The 17,719-nt window shown below is 59.4% G+C and overlaps 1 protein-coding gene, 1 non-coding gene and 1 pseudogene across 2 annotated transcripts; all 3 read left to right on the forward strand.

The window, feature by feature from the left end:
- Window positions 1-1,925: 1,925 nt before the first annotated feature.
- On the forward strand, window positions 1,926-5,974 carry LOC124159735. The gene is made up of 2 exons (XM_046535676.1): window positions 1,926-2,917; window positions 2,962-5,974. Exons 1-2 carry the CDS (start codon window positions 1,926-1,928, stop codon window positions 5,972-5,974), a joined length of 4,005 nt encoding a protein of 1,334 aa, XP_046391632.1.
- A 1,772-nt stretch (window positions 5,975-7,746) lies between these two features.
- Window positions 7,747-7,923, forward strand: LOC124173841 (annotated as a pseudogene).
- Window positions 7,924-16,380: 8,457 nt separating this feature from the next.
- On the forward strand, window positions 16,381-16,567 carry LOC124173717. The gene has a single exon (XR_006868713.1). It is a non-coding gene; the product is annotated as a U2 spliceosomal RNA (small nuclear RNA).
- Window positions 16,568-17,719: the final 1,152 nt, after the last annotated feature.

Raw genomic sequence — 17,719 nt, forward strand, 5'->3', positions numbered from 1 at the left:
AAATACACGCAGCATTCATCCGCGTTACCAAGGAGTCGTCGCTAACAATGAACGCCTTCCACTGAAAGCGCAGTCGAATTTCGCGGGGGCCGTGCTGCTGGCAGATAGTTCGACCCGGAGGCCGACGACGGCGTCGGCACGCACTCTGTTTACTTCAAGTGTAAAAAAATGAGGGTCGCGAATGATGACGAAACACAGGTGTCCAATGAAACCGTGAATTGCTTTCTTTCGGAGAGTTGCATTTCATGCCGATATTTTTTGCAAAAACATCCGAAATTATTGACTGATGCCGATTCTTCCGTCCCGTATTCTAGCCATTGCTGACGATTTTGGAAATTTTTTCCAGTCCCCGGAGAGGACTTTTTAAGCAGCTTTGAATCAGATTCCCCAGAGAGGACTTTTTAAGCAGTTTTTCATCAGATTCCCCGGAATTTTAGCATTTCGAAAGAAAATACATGGCTCGAGTGAGTAGGATGACGCTCTCTCATCGTGTTTCTTGACGTTTTCTGGACGATTTTGAGTGACTTTTTCGAGTCCCCGGAAATTCCCCGGAAATGGCAATTTTTTTGGGAATTTCCCAGGACCAAAGCATTCCCCCGGGAAGCGAACGCAGGATGCTCCACGAAGGACGCTGCGATCCCACACGACAGATGGCACCGAAGGCCCGGAAAACGGACCGCGTCCGTTACGTCCGCGACGCTCCTACGACTCTCCCGGACCCGCCGACGACACCAAAACTCCCGGAGTCTCCACACAACACTTTCGTGCGAATTTTTCCCCATTCTCACGCCTAAAATTCGCCATTCCGAGACCTTTCCTCGCGTCAAAAACTCTCGCCGCACACCACCGCCGCAGCATCCGACCTCATCACGCAAAATACCCGAAAAACCGTCCCGGAACCCCGGAAAAATTTATTAATTATCGCTTCTCGGCCTTATGGCTTAGTTTGTGTAATAGATGTGGGAACAACGCCACGTGGGAAACCCTTGGATTTCGTGTTTGTGCCAAATTGGATAAGCTGTGTGTGTTTTCTCCGGGATATCGCCGCGACGTGCCTGCCACTGGATTACAAGTGTGTGTGCTCTGCCCTGGATTGCCCCGCGACGTGTTTCACTGGCCCCCATCAGTGGTAAGCCCACCCGAAACAGTCGCTCCCCCTTTCCCTCCCCTCATGGCCGAGAAGCCAACCCCGCCCGTCGCCCAACGGACTCGCCGGAAGGCGAAGGAGAGGCGCCCTCGTGACGTTCCCTACGCCCCCCCCGACTCCCAGAGCTCCCCGTCGCTGCTCCCCGCCATGGATTCTGCCGGGAGCATCTCGCGAGCGTACCGCCACCGCGACGATCCCTCTGACTCTTCGCCATCCTTCCCTCTCCCCACGCCCCATCCCCCCTCCCCCGCGACGGACATTCCTGATTCTTGGCGGCAAGTGCTGGAGACGGGGTTTGAAACAGTGTCGTCGTGGGATCCTCACACCCTCCCATTAACTCCCACTGCCCCGTGTTACTCCTCCGCCCGCAACTCCCCCCCGAGCTCGCGACCCATAATTAGTGACGTGATCAGTGAACCAGCGTGCACGATGATAGATTCATACGTTATCGAGGTCGTCCAATCCCCGGAAAGTGACGACTCCCCCGTGTTGCCACGCCCCCTTCCCATAGCCCCCGGTCTCGCGGAACGTTCCTTAGGCGTCCGCGCGACTCCCTCCCCGGAGATTGTGTTCACTGACCCACGGTGCTCCCCTCCCCCCCCCCACTCACGTGTCTCCCACGCCCTCCTTTACACAGTGCTCCCCGGCGACGATGGACAACCTGGAGTTGCCTCGTACGCCTATCCCCAGTGCTCGTGTGAGTGACGTGAGTGAGAGTGCTGGTGACGCCTCGGAGGACGCTGTGCAGGCGCGCCGAGGCGTCTCGTTGGACGGCTCGATGTCGCCAACGCGGGAAGTGGAGCCAGGTCAGCCGGAGGACGACAGGTTTTCGCCACGGCTTGACGATGTGGACGGCCAAGTGTCGCCATCATCACTGTGTTCGGCCGCTTTGCGTTACGTCACGATCGATCGGTGGGCGTGTCGGTCTGTCAGCACACAGACCGACGTTGATCGTGGCACCGAAGCGGTCGAGGTGTGTGTGCCTCCGCGAGTGTGTGTGCCTGATCCGTGTGTGGACGTCGTTCGGGCGCGAACACCGGATCGGGATATGGGTCGCGAGCTTTCGTGTGCGCCGCCCCTTGTCCCGTACTCCCCCTCCACGCCCCCACGTCACCGAGATGACTACAGCGTCATCTCGGACGAGCCGCTGCCCGAGGATAGGAGGCGCGGCGCTTCGTGGGAGCACTTCCGAGTTTCGTCGGAGGAGCGTAGGCGGCGCAACCGGAACAAGCGTCGATCTCGGCGGAGGCGGAACGCGGAGAGGCGTCGCGACGCAGCGAGAGAAGACGCCAGGCCACCAGCGGCATCGCCACTCACCCCTCCCCCATTATCCCAACCCCGACCACGCCCACAAGTGACTTCACGCCCCCAATCTCCGCCGCGTTCTTGTGATTATCGGGTGCGTAACGCCGCCGCGCCGACGCCTCTATTATCCGCAGAGGAGATCGCCCAGATACGTCTCCTTCTGCGGAGGGACGCTATAGGGGATTGTGACGCAAGACGCGGCGGCCAGAGAGAGCGGTTTAACCCCCCGCGCTTCCAGCGCGGACATTTAAGTGGCAACGAAGAAAATGTGCCGGCGATAAGACGCCCCAGGCGGCGGAGGAGGGGAGGTAATAACGTCACGCCACCTCCCAAAGTGCGACCGCCGGTGCAGTGCCCCCCCGTGGAAGTGCCGCCCCCCCCTCCCTCATTCCCCCCGCAACCGCTACCTCCTCCAGCGCCCCCCGCGATGCCCCGAGTGGCCTGGCCTCCCCACGCCAGGGGCGTGTATCCGCTGGGGCCATATATGACTCTGGCGCCGGTCCATCCAGGGACGGAGGCGCCAGGGTGGACACAGGTGGCCCCAATGCCCTACCCCCTCCACACCCAGGTGCCGCACCCAATCGCCCCGCCCCAGTGTGCCGCGCCCTGGATGATCCCGCACCCCCCGCCCAGCAGTGCCGCGCCCTGGACGCACCCGTGTCCCCCTCCCTTCCCCGCGTGGTGCGGTCGCTAAATCCGGCCGCGCCACCCCGACGAACGGGTGCGTTCCGCGTCCGCCCAGACGCGAGAGAAACTGCGTCGCGACTCCCGGACGATCTCCTGAACGCCGTCGCGGCGCAGGTCGATGCGCCGTCCGTGCAAACACCGGCCACACTCCAGCAGCAGGCGTGGCTGATTCAAATCGGCCTCGCTGGAGAGAGCACGGACGGCATCTTTCGCGTCGTCCGCTCGATGCGCGACGCGGCGCGGGCGGCAAGCGGGATAACCTCTCCACTCTCCCGGGGTGCAGCGTCTCATCGGCAGAGGAGGCAGGACCCGCCACTCACCGCTGCGGAGCTGCAGGCGCTCTACCGCGAGAGGAAAGGGAAGGCATTCAAGCGAGTCTGCGGCGGCAATGATGCGGACCGTTGCCGCATTCCGCTGCCGCAGGTGAAGGCCTTCTTCTCGCGGGAGCGGCCGCGGTACGACGAGGCGCTCGCCGCGCCCTCCGTCGTGCCGCCGTTCGAGCGCAGCGGTCGGGAAGAAGAGGAGGCGAGTATGCTGATGAGACCGATCACCGCGGGAGAAGTCAGCAGGCGCCTTCGTCGCACCCTCAACACTGCACCCGGCCCTGACGGCGTGCCTTACTCAGCCTGGAAGCAGTTAGATCCGGATTGCCGCGTGCTGGCGGCAGTCTACGACTTCTGCTTCCGGGCAGGCCGGGTGCCGAAGGAGTGGAAGGAGAGCCACACCATTCTCCTCCACAAGGGCGGCGACGAAGATGAGATCGGCAATTGGAGGCCGATCGCTCTCAGTCCCACCATCCTTAAGGTCTACACGGGCGTGCTCGCGGACCGCATCGCGGCTTGGGCGGTCCGTGGACGACGCATGTCCTTCCCGGCCCAAAAAGGATTCCTGCCCGCCACCGAAGGATGCATGGAGCACAACTTTGTGCTCCAAGCCGCGCTCGACCACACCAGGAGCGCGCGGAGGGAGATTGCGGTGGCGTGGCTGGATTTGACGGATGCCTTTGGGTCGGTGCCGCATGCACACATCGCGCGAATGCTGCGCGCGATGGGCATGCCTGAAAGGATGGTGGGGGCGATCGCCGAGATGTACGAGGGCAGCACAACTAACATCATCACGGCGAGCGGCTCCACGGGCGAGATTCCGGTGAAGTGCGGAGTGCGGCAGGGTGATCCGCTGTCGCCGCTCCTTTTTAATCTCGCTCTGGAGCCCGTGATTCGTGCTGTCCTCGCTCGGCGCGCCATCTCCGCGTTCAAGATGGGATCAACGTCGGTCTGCGTGCTGGCCTACGCAGATGACTTGGTCCTCGTCGCCAAGGATGCGGGGATGCTGAGAGGCCTGCTGCACGTCGCGGGAGCAGCGGCGTCGTGGTGCGGCCTGCGCTTCAACGCAAGGAAGTGCGGGTCGCTCCACATGGATTTCCGGTCCGACACGCAGAGAGAGGAACGAGGAGTGAGGCCCACGATCTTCCGAGTGCAGGGGGAGGACATGCGCGCACTCGCACGCGGTGAGGCTTACAAGTACCTCGGCTCACCCGTGGGCCACGGCGTCGACGCGGTGCCGCACGGCGTCCTCAACAACATCCACGAGGACCTGCGGCGCCTGGACGAAAGCGAGTTAGCGCCGTGGCAGAAGATCGACGCGGTCCACACGTTCCTCACGCCACGCCTGGACTACACGCTCCGCATCACGCCCGTGCCCAAGGCGGCGATCGCGCGAGTCGACGCAGATGTGCATCGTTCGGTTAAAAAGTGGATGTATCTGCCGACTCGCGCATCGAGGGAGATCGTCGCCATGCCTAGAGGGCGCGGGGGAGGGGGACACGTGCCGCTCGCGGTGCGGAAGGACGTCTTCGCGGTGGTGCACGCCTTCCGCATGCTCACGTGTCCCGACTCGAGCGTGTCGAACGTGGCGTGGCATACTCTGCGCGACGTGGTGGAGAGGCGCGTCGGAAGGACCGGAAATCGAGGGGCGATCGGAAGAGGCGCCCTCTGCTCCTACCTCAATGGCGCCGACGACGACACCATCGGCACGGGGACTAACGCGGCGGCATCAGTGTGGAGCCGCACCCGCCGCGCCACCAAGGAGCTGACGAACATCGTCCCCGTGACCTGGCGGTGGAGCGATGCGAGACGCGAGCTCGCCGTGTCTCTTGCTTTCGCTTCGCCGCACGGCAGAGAAGTCGTCGTTCCGGCGCCAGCGAGGAGGCGCCTCTTCAGCTACCTCATCCGCGCCGTGGGAGAGGCCTTCCGGAGGAGGCTAGTCGCGAAGCCGGATCAAGGGAAAGTCATGGAGGCGACTTCCCTGTGCCCCGACAGCAACCACTTCGTCGGGGCGGGCCGAATGATCCGGTTTTGCGACTGGCGCTTCATACACCGCGCCCGCCTGAACGTGCTGCCGTTGAACGCCGCCCGCAGAGGAGCAGCGAGGGGAGACACGAGGTGCAGAGTGTGCGGGCAGGCAGACGAGACACTCCCTCACGTCATCTGCCACTGCCTCGCACACTCTGACGGATGGCGTCGACGCCACGACGCCATCGTGGAAATTCTGCGGGCGGCACTTCCATCATCTTGGCGGGTGCGGTTGGACCGGAGGGTGCCAGGCGACGAGAGTCTTCTGCGGCCGGATGTCGTAGCGTGGGACGAGGGACCGGACAGGGAGGTGATCGTCGTGGACGTCGTCGTGCCGTTCGACAACAGGAGTGCCGCGCTTGCCGCCGCTCGGGAGAAGAAAATTGAGAAGTACGACGCCCTGGTCGAGCGGATGCGCGTGCGGTCGCAGTATCGGGTGCCGCACAGCCTAGAGGCGTTAGTGGTGGGAGCTCTGGGCTCGTAGGCACCCGGAAATGACGCACTCCTGACTCGCTTGGGAGTGCCGAAGGGCCGCATGCGCAGTGTTCGGCGTCAGATGATCACCGCGGCTATCAAATGGTCGCGGGACATCTACGTCGAGCACATGACCGGGGCACGGCAATACATCGCGAGAGTGGCGGCACCACAGGAGCGCGGAGCGGCAGTCGACGGCAGCGGAGAGGACGACGACGGAGCGGCGATCATCGGGCGACGGGAGCGGCCAGCGGACGCGGCGCCGGATGTTCCGGCCACGCCCCCTCCCTCCCCTCCCCCCCTCCCCCGGTCCCCCAGTCCCAGCGTGTTTCCTGAGGACGTCGCCTAGTGACGCCAGGAGGCACGTATGTAAATATTGTAAATAGTGTATGTGTGTGTTTATGTGCCCGCGAGAAAATGTCTTCAAAGCACGGTCTGGCGTCGACTTTTCCCCTCTAGCCTCACTCCGAGCCTAGGGAGTGCGACGGATAGTGACCGCAATGCGCTTATTCGCTCGGAAGTGGGGCTGAACGAATGCATGAATGAGTGAATGTGTAAATTTGTGTGTGGGTAAATCTCGCGGGCACGGAGTGTTCTACAGGTATTGTTTTCACGTGTCACTCTTTAGTGTTTGTTTGTGAATAGTGTCTTTTTCTCTGTGTATGTTAATCTCGCGGGCACAAAGTATTAACGCCACTGTTTCCACGTGAAATCTTCAGTGTGAAAGTGTTGACTCGGGGGCGGCACCGGGTGTGACGTGAAATTGCCATGTGTGTGTCTCATGTATGAGTGCGTCGCGGCAACGATGTCAGCATCGACAAGACGGTCCTTCGTTGCCGTGGCGAACGTGTGAATGTTCCCTGGGCGCAGTGTAAACAGAGATTGCCGCGCGCGCGCGCGCCCAGGGAAATCAATGGCAAAATCATAGAGCGGTGTCGTCCCCCGAAGTTTTTAGTTCGCCCGCCGGCCGCAGTCTGGGGCAGGTGGCGCGCCGGCGGCGGCATAGCTGCTGGCCGTTCCCACGGCCTGCCAGGGCGAATGTGTGTGTTTTGTGAATGTGTGTGTAACTCCGCCGCCGAGGCGGAAGCGGGGGAAGGAAGGAATGCAGCAACCTTGGAAGGAATGTCCCTTGCCCCTCCAGTGGTCCCTCCTCAGTCCCCCCACCGCCCTCCCCGTCCCCCTCGACGGTCGACCAGGCAAACAGCTGGCCTCCCGGCGACCGCCGGAGAGCTGACAGCGGCCGGCGCAGAGGAGATGCGCGTGGGCTTGGGAAATTTCCACGCGCTCGGCGGACGGCTGCAGACACACATCGACCGGCGCGAACCGGATGCGCGCGGAACACCTGGGCGGACGGGGAAAACAAGAGAGCGTCGCGGCGGAGGAAAATGCGTCAGTGGCCACAGTGTATAAGTGGCCACGGCGCAAGTATGAATGAGCGGGCGGCCACGGGGTATAAGTGGCCGCCCAGCATGTGTTTCTGTGCGTATGAATTGCAAATAAATATGTGTGAACGGAAAGCATTTATTTTCCCTTGAGTGAATGACAATATTAAGTGTGAAAAGCGCAGTGAACAAAAACATTAAGACAATTACCTGACCGGCCTCTCTTCGAAGCCGGCAGGGAAAAGTAACCCCTGACTGAGGGGTTACGCCATATCATGTAATAGCTTCAATGAATATTACAAGGGCGGCCCACACTTTGTGGGTCGCCCTTTTGTATCACAAACCCCAAGGAAGGGGAAATGTGCACATTTGATGTTCTGAATGAACCAATGTACGTGGCATCTTATTAAATAAAGAATTTTATCTGTTCTTATCAGCTTAATATCTGATACGTCCAGCATTGCTGGACCAGAATATTAATCTGATTTTTGAACATGGGCGGGGTCCCCGGAGTTTACTCCATCCCTGCCGCGGGTTGGCCCGGTATTGCAGTACCGCCGGGATCGGCCCAACATAAAAGGTTCCATAAATCAGAAAAGCTGATGAGAACAGATGTTTCTCTTCCTTGTTTCATTTAAAAAATTCCCGAATCGCGAAAATGCGACAAAGTCCGGAGATTCGTGAGGCAAGAAACGAATGGGCGAAGGAAAGAAGAAAATAACACTGGCCACCACTTCATTCATTTATTTTATCACCATTTTACATTTAAACCATGTCTGTAAAATAACAAGCAACAGCACAAAAAATAAAAACTGACAGAAAACAAAATTTTTTAACATGAGACATCGTTTGAAGAGGATGAATAATATGCCCTCACTAACACTGCAGAAAAGTTCATCTAATGCAGTGCACTGATCCTAGTGCAGAGCCGGGCACAATTTTTCCGGCTCCTCGGCCTTATGGCTAAGATAGGAGTGTAGTATGGGCACGGCTCCTCGGCCTTATGGCTAACATAGGAGTGTAGACGGGACTCGCATGCCAAGAGTGACATACGTCGTGGGAATGATGATGAAATTTTTCACTTTTAAGAAAACCTTCCGGAAAGCTGTCGAAACAGTTTCCGCACACTTTTCACACGGAAATTAGGTGAATGCAAGATTTATAAAATAACTTCCAAATATTCACCGGATCGAGTGAACATGGAAAATGACCGCCAAGCGTAGGTTTCCTCGAGAATTCCAAGTTTTTCTTGCGAATATGACGAGACAAGACGGACGCATCACGCTTCTGGTGAAATACACGCAGCATTCATCCGCGTTACCAAGGAGTCGTCGCTAACAATGAACGCCTTCCACTGAAAGCGCAGTCGAATTTCGCGGGGGCCGTGCTGCTGGCAGATAGTTCGACCCGGAGGCCGACGACGGCGTCGGCACGCACTCTGTTTACTTCAAGTGTAAAAAAATGAGGGTCGCGAATGATGACGAAACACAGGTGTCCAATGAAACCGTGAATTGCTTTCTTTCGGAGAGTTGCATTTCATGCCGATATTTTTTGCAAAAACATCCGAAATTATTGACTGATGCCGATTCTTCCGTCCCGTATTCTAGCCATTGCTGACGATTTTGGAAATTTTTTCCAGTCCCCGGAGAGGACTTTTTAAGCAGCTTTGAATCAGATTCCCCAGAGAGGACTTTTTAAGCAGTTTTAAGTCTGATTCCCCGGAATTTTAGCATTTCGAAAGAAAATACATGACTCGAGTGAGTAGGATAATGCTCTCTCATCGTGTTTCTTGACGTTTTCTGGACGATTTTGAGTGACTTTTTCGAGTCCCCGGAAATTCCCCGGAAATGGCAATTTTTTTGGGAATTTCCCAGGACCAAAGCATTCCCCCGGGAAGCGAACGCAGGATGCTCCACGAAGGACGCTGCGATCCCACACGACAGATGGCACCGAAGGCCCGGAAAACGGACCGCGTCCGTTACGTCCGCGACGCTCCTACGACTCTCCCGGACCCGCCGATGACACCAAAACTCCCGGAGTCTCCACACAACACTTTCATGCGAATTTTTCCCCAATCTCACGCCTAAAATTCGCCATTCCGAGACCTTTCCTCGCGTCAAAAACTCTCGCCGCACACCACCGCCGCACCATCCGACCTCATCACGCAAAATACCCGAAAAACCGTCCCGGAACCCCGGAAAAATTTATTAATTATCGCTTCTCGGCCTTATGGCTTAGTGTGTGTAGCAGATATGTGAACAACGCCACGTGGGAAAACCATGGATTTCGTGTTTGTGCCAAATTGGAATAGCTGTGTGTGTTTTCTCCGGGATATCGCCGCGACGTGCCTGCCACTGGATTATTAGTGTGTGTGCTCTGCCCTGGATTGCCCCGCGACGTGTCTCACTGGCCCCCACCAGTGGTAAGCCCACCCGAGACAGTCGCTCCCCCTTTCCCTCCCCTCATGGCCGAGAAGCCAACCCCGCCCGTCGCCCAACGGACTCGCCGGAAGGCGAAGGAGAGGCGCCCTCGCGACGTTCCCTACGCCCCCCCCGACTCCCAGAGCTCTCCGTCGCTGCTTCCCGCCATGGATTCTGCCGGGAGCATCTCGCGAGCGTACCGCCACCGCGACGATCCCTCTGACTCTTCGCCATCCTTCCCTCTCCCCACGCCCCATCCCCCCTCCCCCGCGACGGACATTCCTGATTCTTGGCGGCAAGTGCTGGAGACGGGGTTTGAAACAGTGTCGTCGTGGGATCCTCACACCCTCCCATTAACCCCCACTGCCCCGTGTTACTCCTCCGCCCGCAACTCCCCCCCGAGCTCGCGACCCATAATTAGTGACGTGATAAGTGAACCAGCGTGCGCCATGATCGATTCATACGTTATCGAGGTCGTCCAGTCCCCGGAAAGTGACGACTCCCCCGTGTTGCCACGCCCCCTTCCCATAGCCCCCGGTCTCGCGGAACGTTCCTTAGGCGTCCGCGCGACTCCCTCCCCGGAGATTGTGTTCACTGACTCACGGTGCTCCCCTTCCCCCCCCACTCACGTGTCTCCCACGCCCTCCTTTACACAGTGCTCCCCGGCGACGATGGACAACCTGGCGTTGCCTCGTACGCCTGTCCCCAGTGCTCGTGTTAGTGACGTGAGTGAGAGTGCTGGTGACGCCTCGGAGGACGCTGTGCAGGCGCGCCGAGGCGTCTCGTTGGACGGCTCGATGTCGCCAACGCGGGAAGTGGAGCCAGGTCAGCCGGAGGACGACAGGTTTTCGCCACGGCATGACGATGTGGACGGCCAAGTGTCGCCATCATCACTGTGTCCGGCCGCTTTGCGCTACGTCACGATCGATCGGTGGGCGTGTCGGTCTGTCAGCACACAGACCGACGTTGATCGTGGCACCGAAGCGGTCGAGGTGCGTGTGCCTCCGCGTGTGTGTGTGCCTGATCCGTGTGTGGACGTCGTTCGGGCGCGAACACCGGATCGGGATATGGGTCGCGAGCTTTCGTGTGCGCCGCCCCTTGTCCCGTACTCCCCCTCCACGCCCCCACGTCACCGAGATGACTACAGCGTCATCTCGGACGAGCCGCTGCCCGAGGATAGGAGGAGCGGCGCTTCGTGGGAGCACTTCCGAGTTTCGTCGGAGGAGCGTAGGCGGCGTAACCGGAACAAGCGTCGCAATCGGCGGAGGCGGAACGCGGAGAGGCGTCGCGATGCAGCGAGAGAAGACGCCAGGCCACCAGCGGCATCGCCACTCATCCCTCCCCCATTATCCCAACCCCGACCACGCCCACAAGTGACTTCACGCCCCCAATCTCCGCCGCGTTCTTGTGATTATCGGGTGCGTAACGCCGCCGCGCCGACGCCTCTATTATCCGCAGAGGAGATCGCTCAGATACGTCTCCTTCTGCGGAGGGACGCTATAGGGGATTGTGACGCAAGACGCGGCGGCCAGAGAGAGCGGTTTAACCCCCCGCGCTTTCAGCGCCGACATTTAAGTGGCAACGAAGAAAATGTGCCGGCGATAAGACGCCCCAGGCGGCGGAGGAGGGGAGGTAATAACGTCACGCCACCTCCCCAAGTGCGACCGCCGGTGCAGTGCCCCCCCGTGGAAGTGCCGCCCCCCCCCTCCCTCATTCCCCCCGCAACCGCAACCTCCTCCAGCGCCCCCCGCGATGCCCCGAGTGGCCTGGCCTCCCCACGTCAGGGGCGTGTATCCGCTGGGGCCATACATGACTCTGGCGCCGGTCCATCCAGGGACGGAGGCGCCAGGGTGGACACAGGTGGCCCCAATGCCCCACCCCCTCCACACCCAGATGCCGCACCCATTCGCCCCGCCCCAGTGTGCCGCGCCCTGGACGATCCCGCAACCCCCGCCCAGCAGTGCCGCGCCCTGGACGCACCCGTGTCCCCCTCCCTTCCCCGCGTGGTGCGGTCGCTAAATCCGGCCGCGCCACCCCGACGAACGGGTGCGTTCCGCGTCCGCCCAGACGCGAGAGAAACTGCGTCGCGACTTCCGGACGATCTCCTAAACGCCGTCGCGGCGCAGTCCGATGCGCCGTCCGTGCAAACACCTGCCACTCTCCAGCAGGAGGCGTGGCTGATTCAAATCGGCCTCGCTGGAGAGAGCACGGACGGCATCTTTCGCGTCGTCCGCTCGATGCGCGACGCGGCGCGGGCGGCAAGCGGGATAACCTCTCCACTCTCCCGGGGTGCAGCGTCTCATCGGCATCGGAGGCAGGACCCGCCACTCACCGCTGCGGAGTTGCAGGCGCTCTACCGCGAGAAGAAAGGGAAGGCATTCCAGCGAGTCTGCGGCGGCAATGACATGGACCGTTGCCGTATCCCTCTGCCGCAGGTGAAGGCCTTTTTCTCGCGGGAGCGGCCGCGGTACGACGAGTCGCTCGCCGCGCCCTCTGTCGTGCCGCCGTTCGAGCGCAGCGGTGGAGAAGAAGAGGAAGCGGACATGCTGATGAGACCGATCACCGCGGGAGAAGTCAGCAGGCGCCTTCGTCGCACCCTCAACACTGCACCCGGCCCTGACGGCGTGCCTTACTCAGCCTGGAAGCGGATAGATCCGGATTGCCGCGTGCTGGCGGCAATCTACGATTTCTGCTTCCGGGCAGGCCGGGTGCCGAAGGAGTGGAAGGAGAGCAACACCATTCTTCTACACAAGGGCGGCGACGAAGATGAGATCGGCAATTGGAGGCCGATCGCTCTCAGCCCCACCATCCTGAAGGTCTACACGGGCGTGCTCGCGGACCGCATCGCTGCTTGGGCGGTCCGTGGTCGACGCATGTCCTTCCCGGCCCAAAAGGGGTTCCTGCCCGCCACGGAGGGATGCATGGAGCACAACTTTGTGCTCCAAGCCGCGCTCGACTACACCAGGAGCGCACGGAGGGAGATTGCGGTGGCGTGGCTGGACCTTACGGATGCCTTTGGGTCGGTGCCGCATGCTCATATCGCGCGAATGCTGCGCGCGATGGGCATGCCTGAAAGGATGGTGGGGGCCATCGCCGAGATTTACGAGGGCAGCGCAACTAACATCATCACGGCGAGCGGCTCCACGGGCGAGATTCCGGTGAAGTGCGGAGTGCGGCAGGGCGATCCGCTGTCGCCGCTCCTTTTTAATCTCGCTCTGGAGCCCGTGATTCGCGCTGTCCTCGCTCGGCGCGCCATCTCCGCGTTCAAGATGGGATCAACGTCGGTCTGCGTGCTGGCCTACGCGGATGACTTGGTCCTCGTCGCCAAGGATGCGGGGATGCTGAGAGGCCTGCTGCACGTCGCGGGAGCAGCGGCGTCGTGGTGCGGCCTGCGCTTCAACGCAAGGAAGTGCGGGTCGCTCCACATGGATTTCCGGTCCACCACGCAGAGAGAGGAACGAGGAGTGAAGCCCACGATCTTCCGAGTGCAGGGGGAGGACATGCGTGCACTCGCACGCGGTGAGGCTTATAAGTACCTCGGCTCACCCGTGGGCCACGGCGTCGACGCGGTGCCGCATGGCGTCCTCAACAAAATCCACGAGGACCTGCGGCGCCTGGACGAAAGTGAGTTAGCGCCGTGGCAGAAGATCGACGCAGTCCACACGTTCCTCACGCCACGCCTGGACTACACGCTCCGCATCACGCCCGTGCCAAAGGCGGCGATCGCGCGAGTCGACGCAGATGTGCATCGTTCGGTGAAAAAGTGGATGTATCTGCCGACTCGCGCATCGAGGGAGATCGTCGCCATGCCTAGAGGGCGCGGGGGAGGGGGACACGTGCCGCTCGCGGTGCGGAAGGACGTGTTTGCGGTGGTGCACGCATTCCGCATGCTCACGTGTCCCGACTCGAGCGTTTCGAACGTGGCGTGGCATACTCTGCGCGACGTGGTGGAGAGGCGCGTCGGAAGGACCGGAAATCGAGGGGCGATGGGAAGAGGCGCCCTCTGCTCCTACCTCAACGGCGCCGACGACGACACCATCGGCGCGGGGACTAACGCGGCGGCATCAGTGTGGAGCCGCACCCGCCGCGCCACCAAGGAGCTGACGAACATCGTCCCCGTGACCTGGCGGTGGAGCGATGCGAGACGCGAGCTCGCCGTGTCTCTTGCTTTCGCTTCGCCGCACGGCAGAGAAGTCGTCGTGCCGGCGCCAGCGAGGAGGCGCCTCTTCAGCTACCTCATCCGAGCCGTGGGAGAGGCCTTCCGGAGGAGGCTAGTCGCGAAGCCGGATCAAGGGAAAGTCATGGAGGCGACTTCCCTGTGCCCCGACAGCAACCACTTCGTCGGGGCGGGCCGAATGATCCGGTTTTGCGACTGGCGCTTCATACACCGCGCCCGCCTGAACGTGCTGCCGTTGAACGCCGCCCGCAGAGGAGCAGCGAGGGGAGACACGAGGTGCAGAGTGTGCGGGCAGGCAGATGAGACACTCCCTCACGTCATCTGCCACTGCCTCGCGCACTCTGACGGATGGCGTCGACGCCACGACGCCATCGTGGAAATTCTGCGGGCGGCACTTCCATCATCTTGGCGGGTGCGGTTGGACCGGAGGGTGCCAGGCGACGAGAGTCTTCTGCGGCCGGATGTGGTGGCGTGGGACGAGGGACCGGACAGGGAGGTGATCGTCGTGGACGTCGTGGTGCCGTTCGACAACCGGAGTGCCGCGCTCGCCGCCGCTCGGGAGAAGAAGCTTGAGAAGTACGACGCCCTGGTCGAGCGGATGCGCGTGCGGTCGGAGTATCGGGTGCCGCACAGCCTAGAGGCGTTAGTGGTGGGAGCTCTGGGCTCGTGGGCACCCGGAAATGACGCACTCCTGACTCGCTTGGGAGTGCCGAAGGGCCGCATGCGCAGTGTTCGGCGTCAGATGATCACCGCGGCTATCAAATGGTCGCGGGACATCTACGTCGAGCACATGACCGGGGCGCGGCAGTACATCGCGGGAGCGGCGGCACCACAGGAGCGCGGAGCGGCAGTCGACGGCGGCGGAGAGGACGACGACGACGGAGCGCCGATCATCGGGCGACGGGAGCGGCCAGCGGACGCGGCGCCGGATGTTCCGGCCACGCCCTCTCCCTCCCCGCCCCCCCTCCCCCGGTCCCCCAGTCCCAGCGTGTTTCCTGAGGACGTCGCCTAGTGACGCCAGGAGGCACGTATGTAAATATTGTATAAAGTGTATGTGTGTTTATGTGCCCGCGAGAAAATATCTTCGGTGAAAGTACGGTCCGGCATCGACTTTCCTCTCGCCGGCCTCACTCCGAGCGCAATTTGTGCGACGGACAGTGACCGCAATGCGTTTATTCGCTCGGAAGTGAGGCACTGAGCGAATGTGTGAATGTGTTAATAGTGTTTTTTTTCTGTGTGTGTGTGTGTGTGTGTGTGTAAATCTCGCGGGCACAGAGTGTTTTACAGCCGTTGTCATTCTTCAGTGTTTTTTGTCCCCATAATCATCGTGTGAATGTGCTGTGTCGGGGGTGGCACCGTGTGTGACGCGAATTGGCCATGTGTGTGTCTCGTGAATGAATGCGTCGCGGCAACGATGTTAGCATCGACAAGACGGTCCTTCGTTGCCGTGGCGAAAGTGTGAATGTGCCCTGGGCGTAGTGTAAATAGAGATTGCCGCGTGCGCGCGCGCCCAGGGAAATAAACGGCCAAATTCTTCATGCGGTGTCGTCCCCCGAAGTATTTAGTTCGCCCGCCGGCCGCAGTCTGGGGCAGGTGGCGCGCCGGCGGCGGCATCGCTGCAGGCCGTTCCCACGCTAGGCAGGTGTCCCCCTCCATTGCCCATTCCCCAGCGCTGGCGGCGGTGGGGAGGGAACGGCCGAAAGCCAGGGCAAATGTGTGTGAGTGATGTGTTAGTGTGTGTGTCTCTCCGCCGCTGTGGCGGTAGTGGGGGAAGAGAAGAATGCGGCGGCCTTCGGCGGCATTCGAGGAATGTCGCCTCACCTCCAGTGCTTCCGCCCCTCTTTCCCCCCCCGCCCTCCCTGTCCCAACCGCCCTGCCGACGACTCCAGCAGCAGCCATGCGCAGGAGAGCTGCGCGTGGACATGGTGACTACGTGCTCGGCGACCGGCTGGAGGACGGCAGCTGCCTGTGCGGAGCGGTGGCGCGTGGAACTACGGGGCCTTCCACGCGCCGGCGGACGGGGAAGATTAAACAGAAGAGCGTCGCGGCGGAGGAAAACGCGTCCGTGGCCACGGTGTATAAGTGGCCACGGTGCAAGTATGAATGAGCGGGCGGCCACGGGGTATAAGTGGCCGCCTAGCATGTGTTTTCTGTGTGAATGAATTGTAAATAAATATGTGTGAATGGAAAGCATTTATTTTCCCCTGAATGAATGACAACTAAGTGTGAACAGTGAAGTGGACCTAAACATTAAAACAATTACCTGACCGGCCTCACTTCGAAGCCGGCAGGGAAAAGTAACCCCTGAATGAGGAGTTACGTTATACATTGTAATAAATTCAATGAATATTACAAGGGCGGCCCACACTTTGTGGGTCGCTCTTTTTGTATCACAAACCCCAAGGAAGGGGAAATGTAATTAAAAATGTTCTGCTCGAACTTTGTAAATGGCAAAGTATTCAATAAAGAATCTGTTCTTATCAGCTTAATATCTGATACGTCCAGCATTGCTGGACCAGAATATTAATCTGATTTTTGAACATGGGCGGGGTCCCCGGAGTTTACTCCATCCCTGCCGCGGGTTGGCCCGGTATTGCAGTACCGCCGGGATCGGCCCAACATAAAAGGTTCCATAAATCAGAAAAGCTGATGAGAACAGATGTTTCTCTTCCTTGTTTCATTTAAAAAATTCCCGAATCGCGAAAATGCGACAAAGTCCGGAGATTCGTGAGGCAAGAAACGAATGGGCGAAGGAAAGAAGAAAATAACACTGGCCACCACTTCATTCATTTATTTTATCACCATTTTACATTTAAACCATGTCTGTAAAATAACAAGCAACAGCACAAAAAATAAAAACTGACAGAAAACAAAATTTTTTAACATGAGACATCGTTTGAAGAGGATGAATAATATGCCCTCACTAACACTGCAGAAAAGTTCATCTAATGCAGTGCACTGATCCTAGTGCAGAGCCGGGCACAATTTTTCCGGCTCCTCGGCCTTATGGCTAAGATAGGAGTGTAGTATGGGCACGGCTCCTCGGCCTTATGGCTAACATAGGAGTGTAGACGGGACTCGCATGCCAAGAGTGACATACGTCGTGGGAATGATGATGAAATTTTTCACTTTTAAGAAAACCTTCCGGAAAGCTGTCGAAACAGTTTCCGCACACTTTTCACACGGAAATTAGGTGAATGCAAGATTTATAAAATAACTTCCAAATATTCACCGGATCGAGTGAACATGGAAAATGACCGCCAAGCGTAGGTTTCCTCGAGAATTCCAAGTTTTTCTTGCGAATATGACGAGACAAGACGGACGCATCACGCTTCTGGTGAAATACACGCAGCATTCATCCGCGTTACCAAGGAGTCGTCGCTAACAATGAACGCCTTCCACTGAAAGCGCAGTCGAATTTCGCGGGGGCCGTGCTGCTGGCAGATAGTTCGACCCGGAGGCCGACGACGGCGTCGGCACGCACTCTGTTTACTTCAAGTGTAAAAAAATGAGGGTCGCGAATGATGACGAAACACAGGTGTCCAATGAAACCGTGATTTGCTTTCTTTCGGAGAGTTGCATTTCATGCCGATATTTTTTGCAAAAACATCCGAAATTATTGACTGATGCCGATTCTTCCGTCCCGTATTCTAGCCATTGCTGACGATTTTGGAAATTTTTTCCAGTCCCCGGAGAGGACTTTTTAAGCAGCTTTGAATCAGATTCCCCAGAGAGGACTTTTTAAGCAGTTTTAAGTCTGATTCCCCGGAATTTTA

This window comes from Ischnura elegans, chromosome 1 (genome assembly GCF_921293095.1).
Source record: "Ischnura elegans chromosome 1, ioIscEleg1.1, whole genome shotgun sequence".
NCBI classification, from domain to species: domain Eukaryota; kingdom Metazoa; phylum Arthropoda; class Insecta; order Odonata; family Coenagrionidae; genus Ischnura; species Ischnura elegans.

Excerpts from the sequence above, each read along its gene's own strand:
- LOC124159735 (XM_046535676.1), top strand. The coding sequence starts at position 1,926 with ATGTCGCCAACGCGGGAAGTGGAGCCAGGTCAGCCGGAGGACGACAGG. Across the intron at positions 2,918-2,961 it reads CCTCCCCACGCCAGGGGCGT|GGACGGAGGCGCCAGGGTGG; the intron begins GTATCCGCTGGG and ends CGGTCCATCCAG.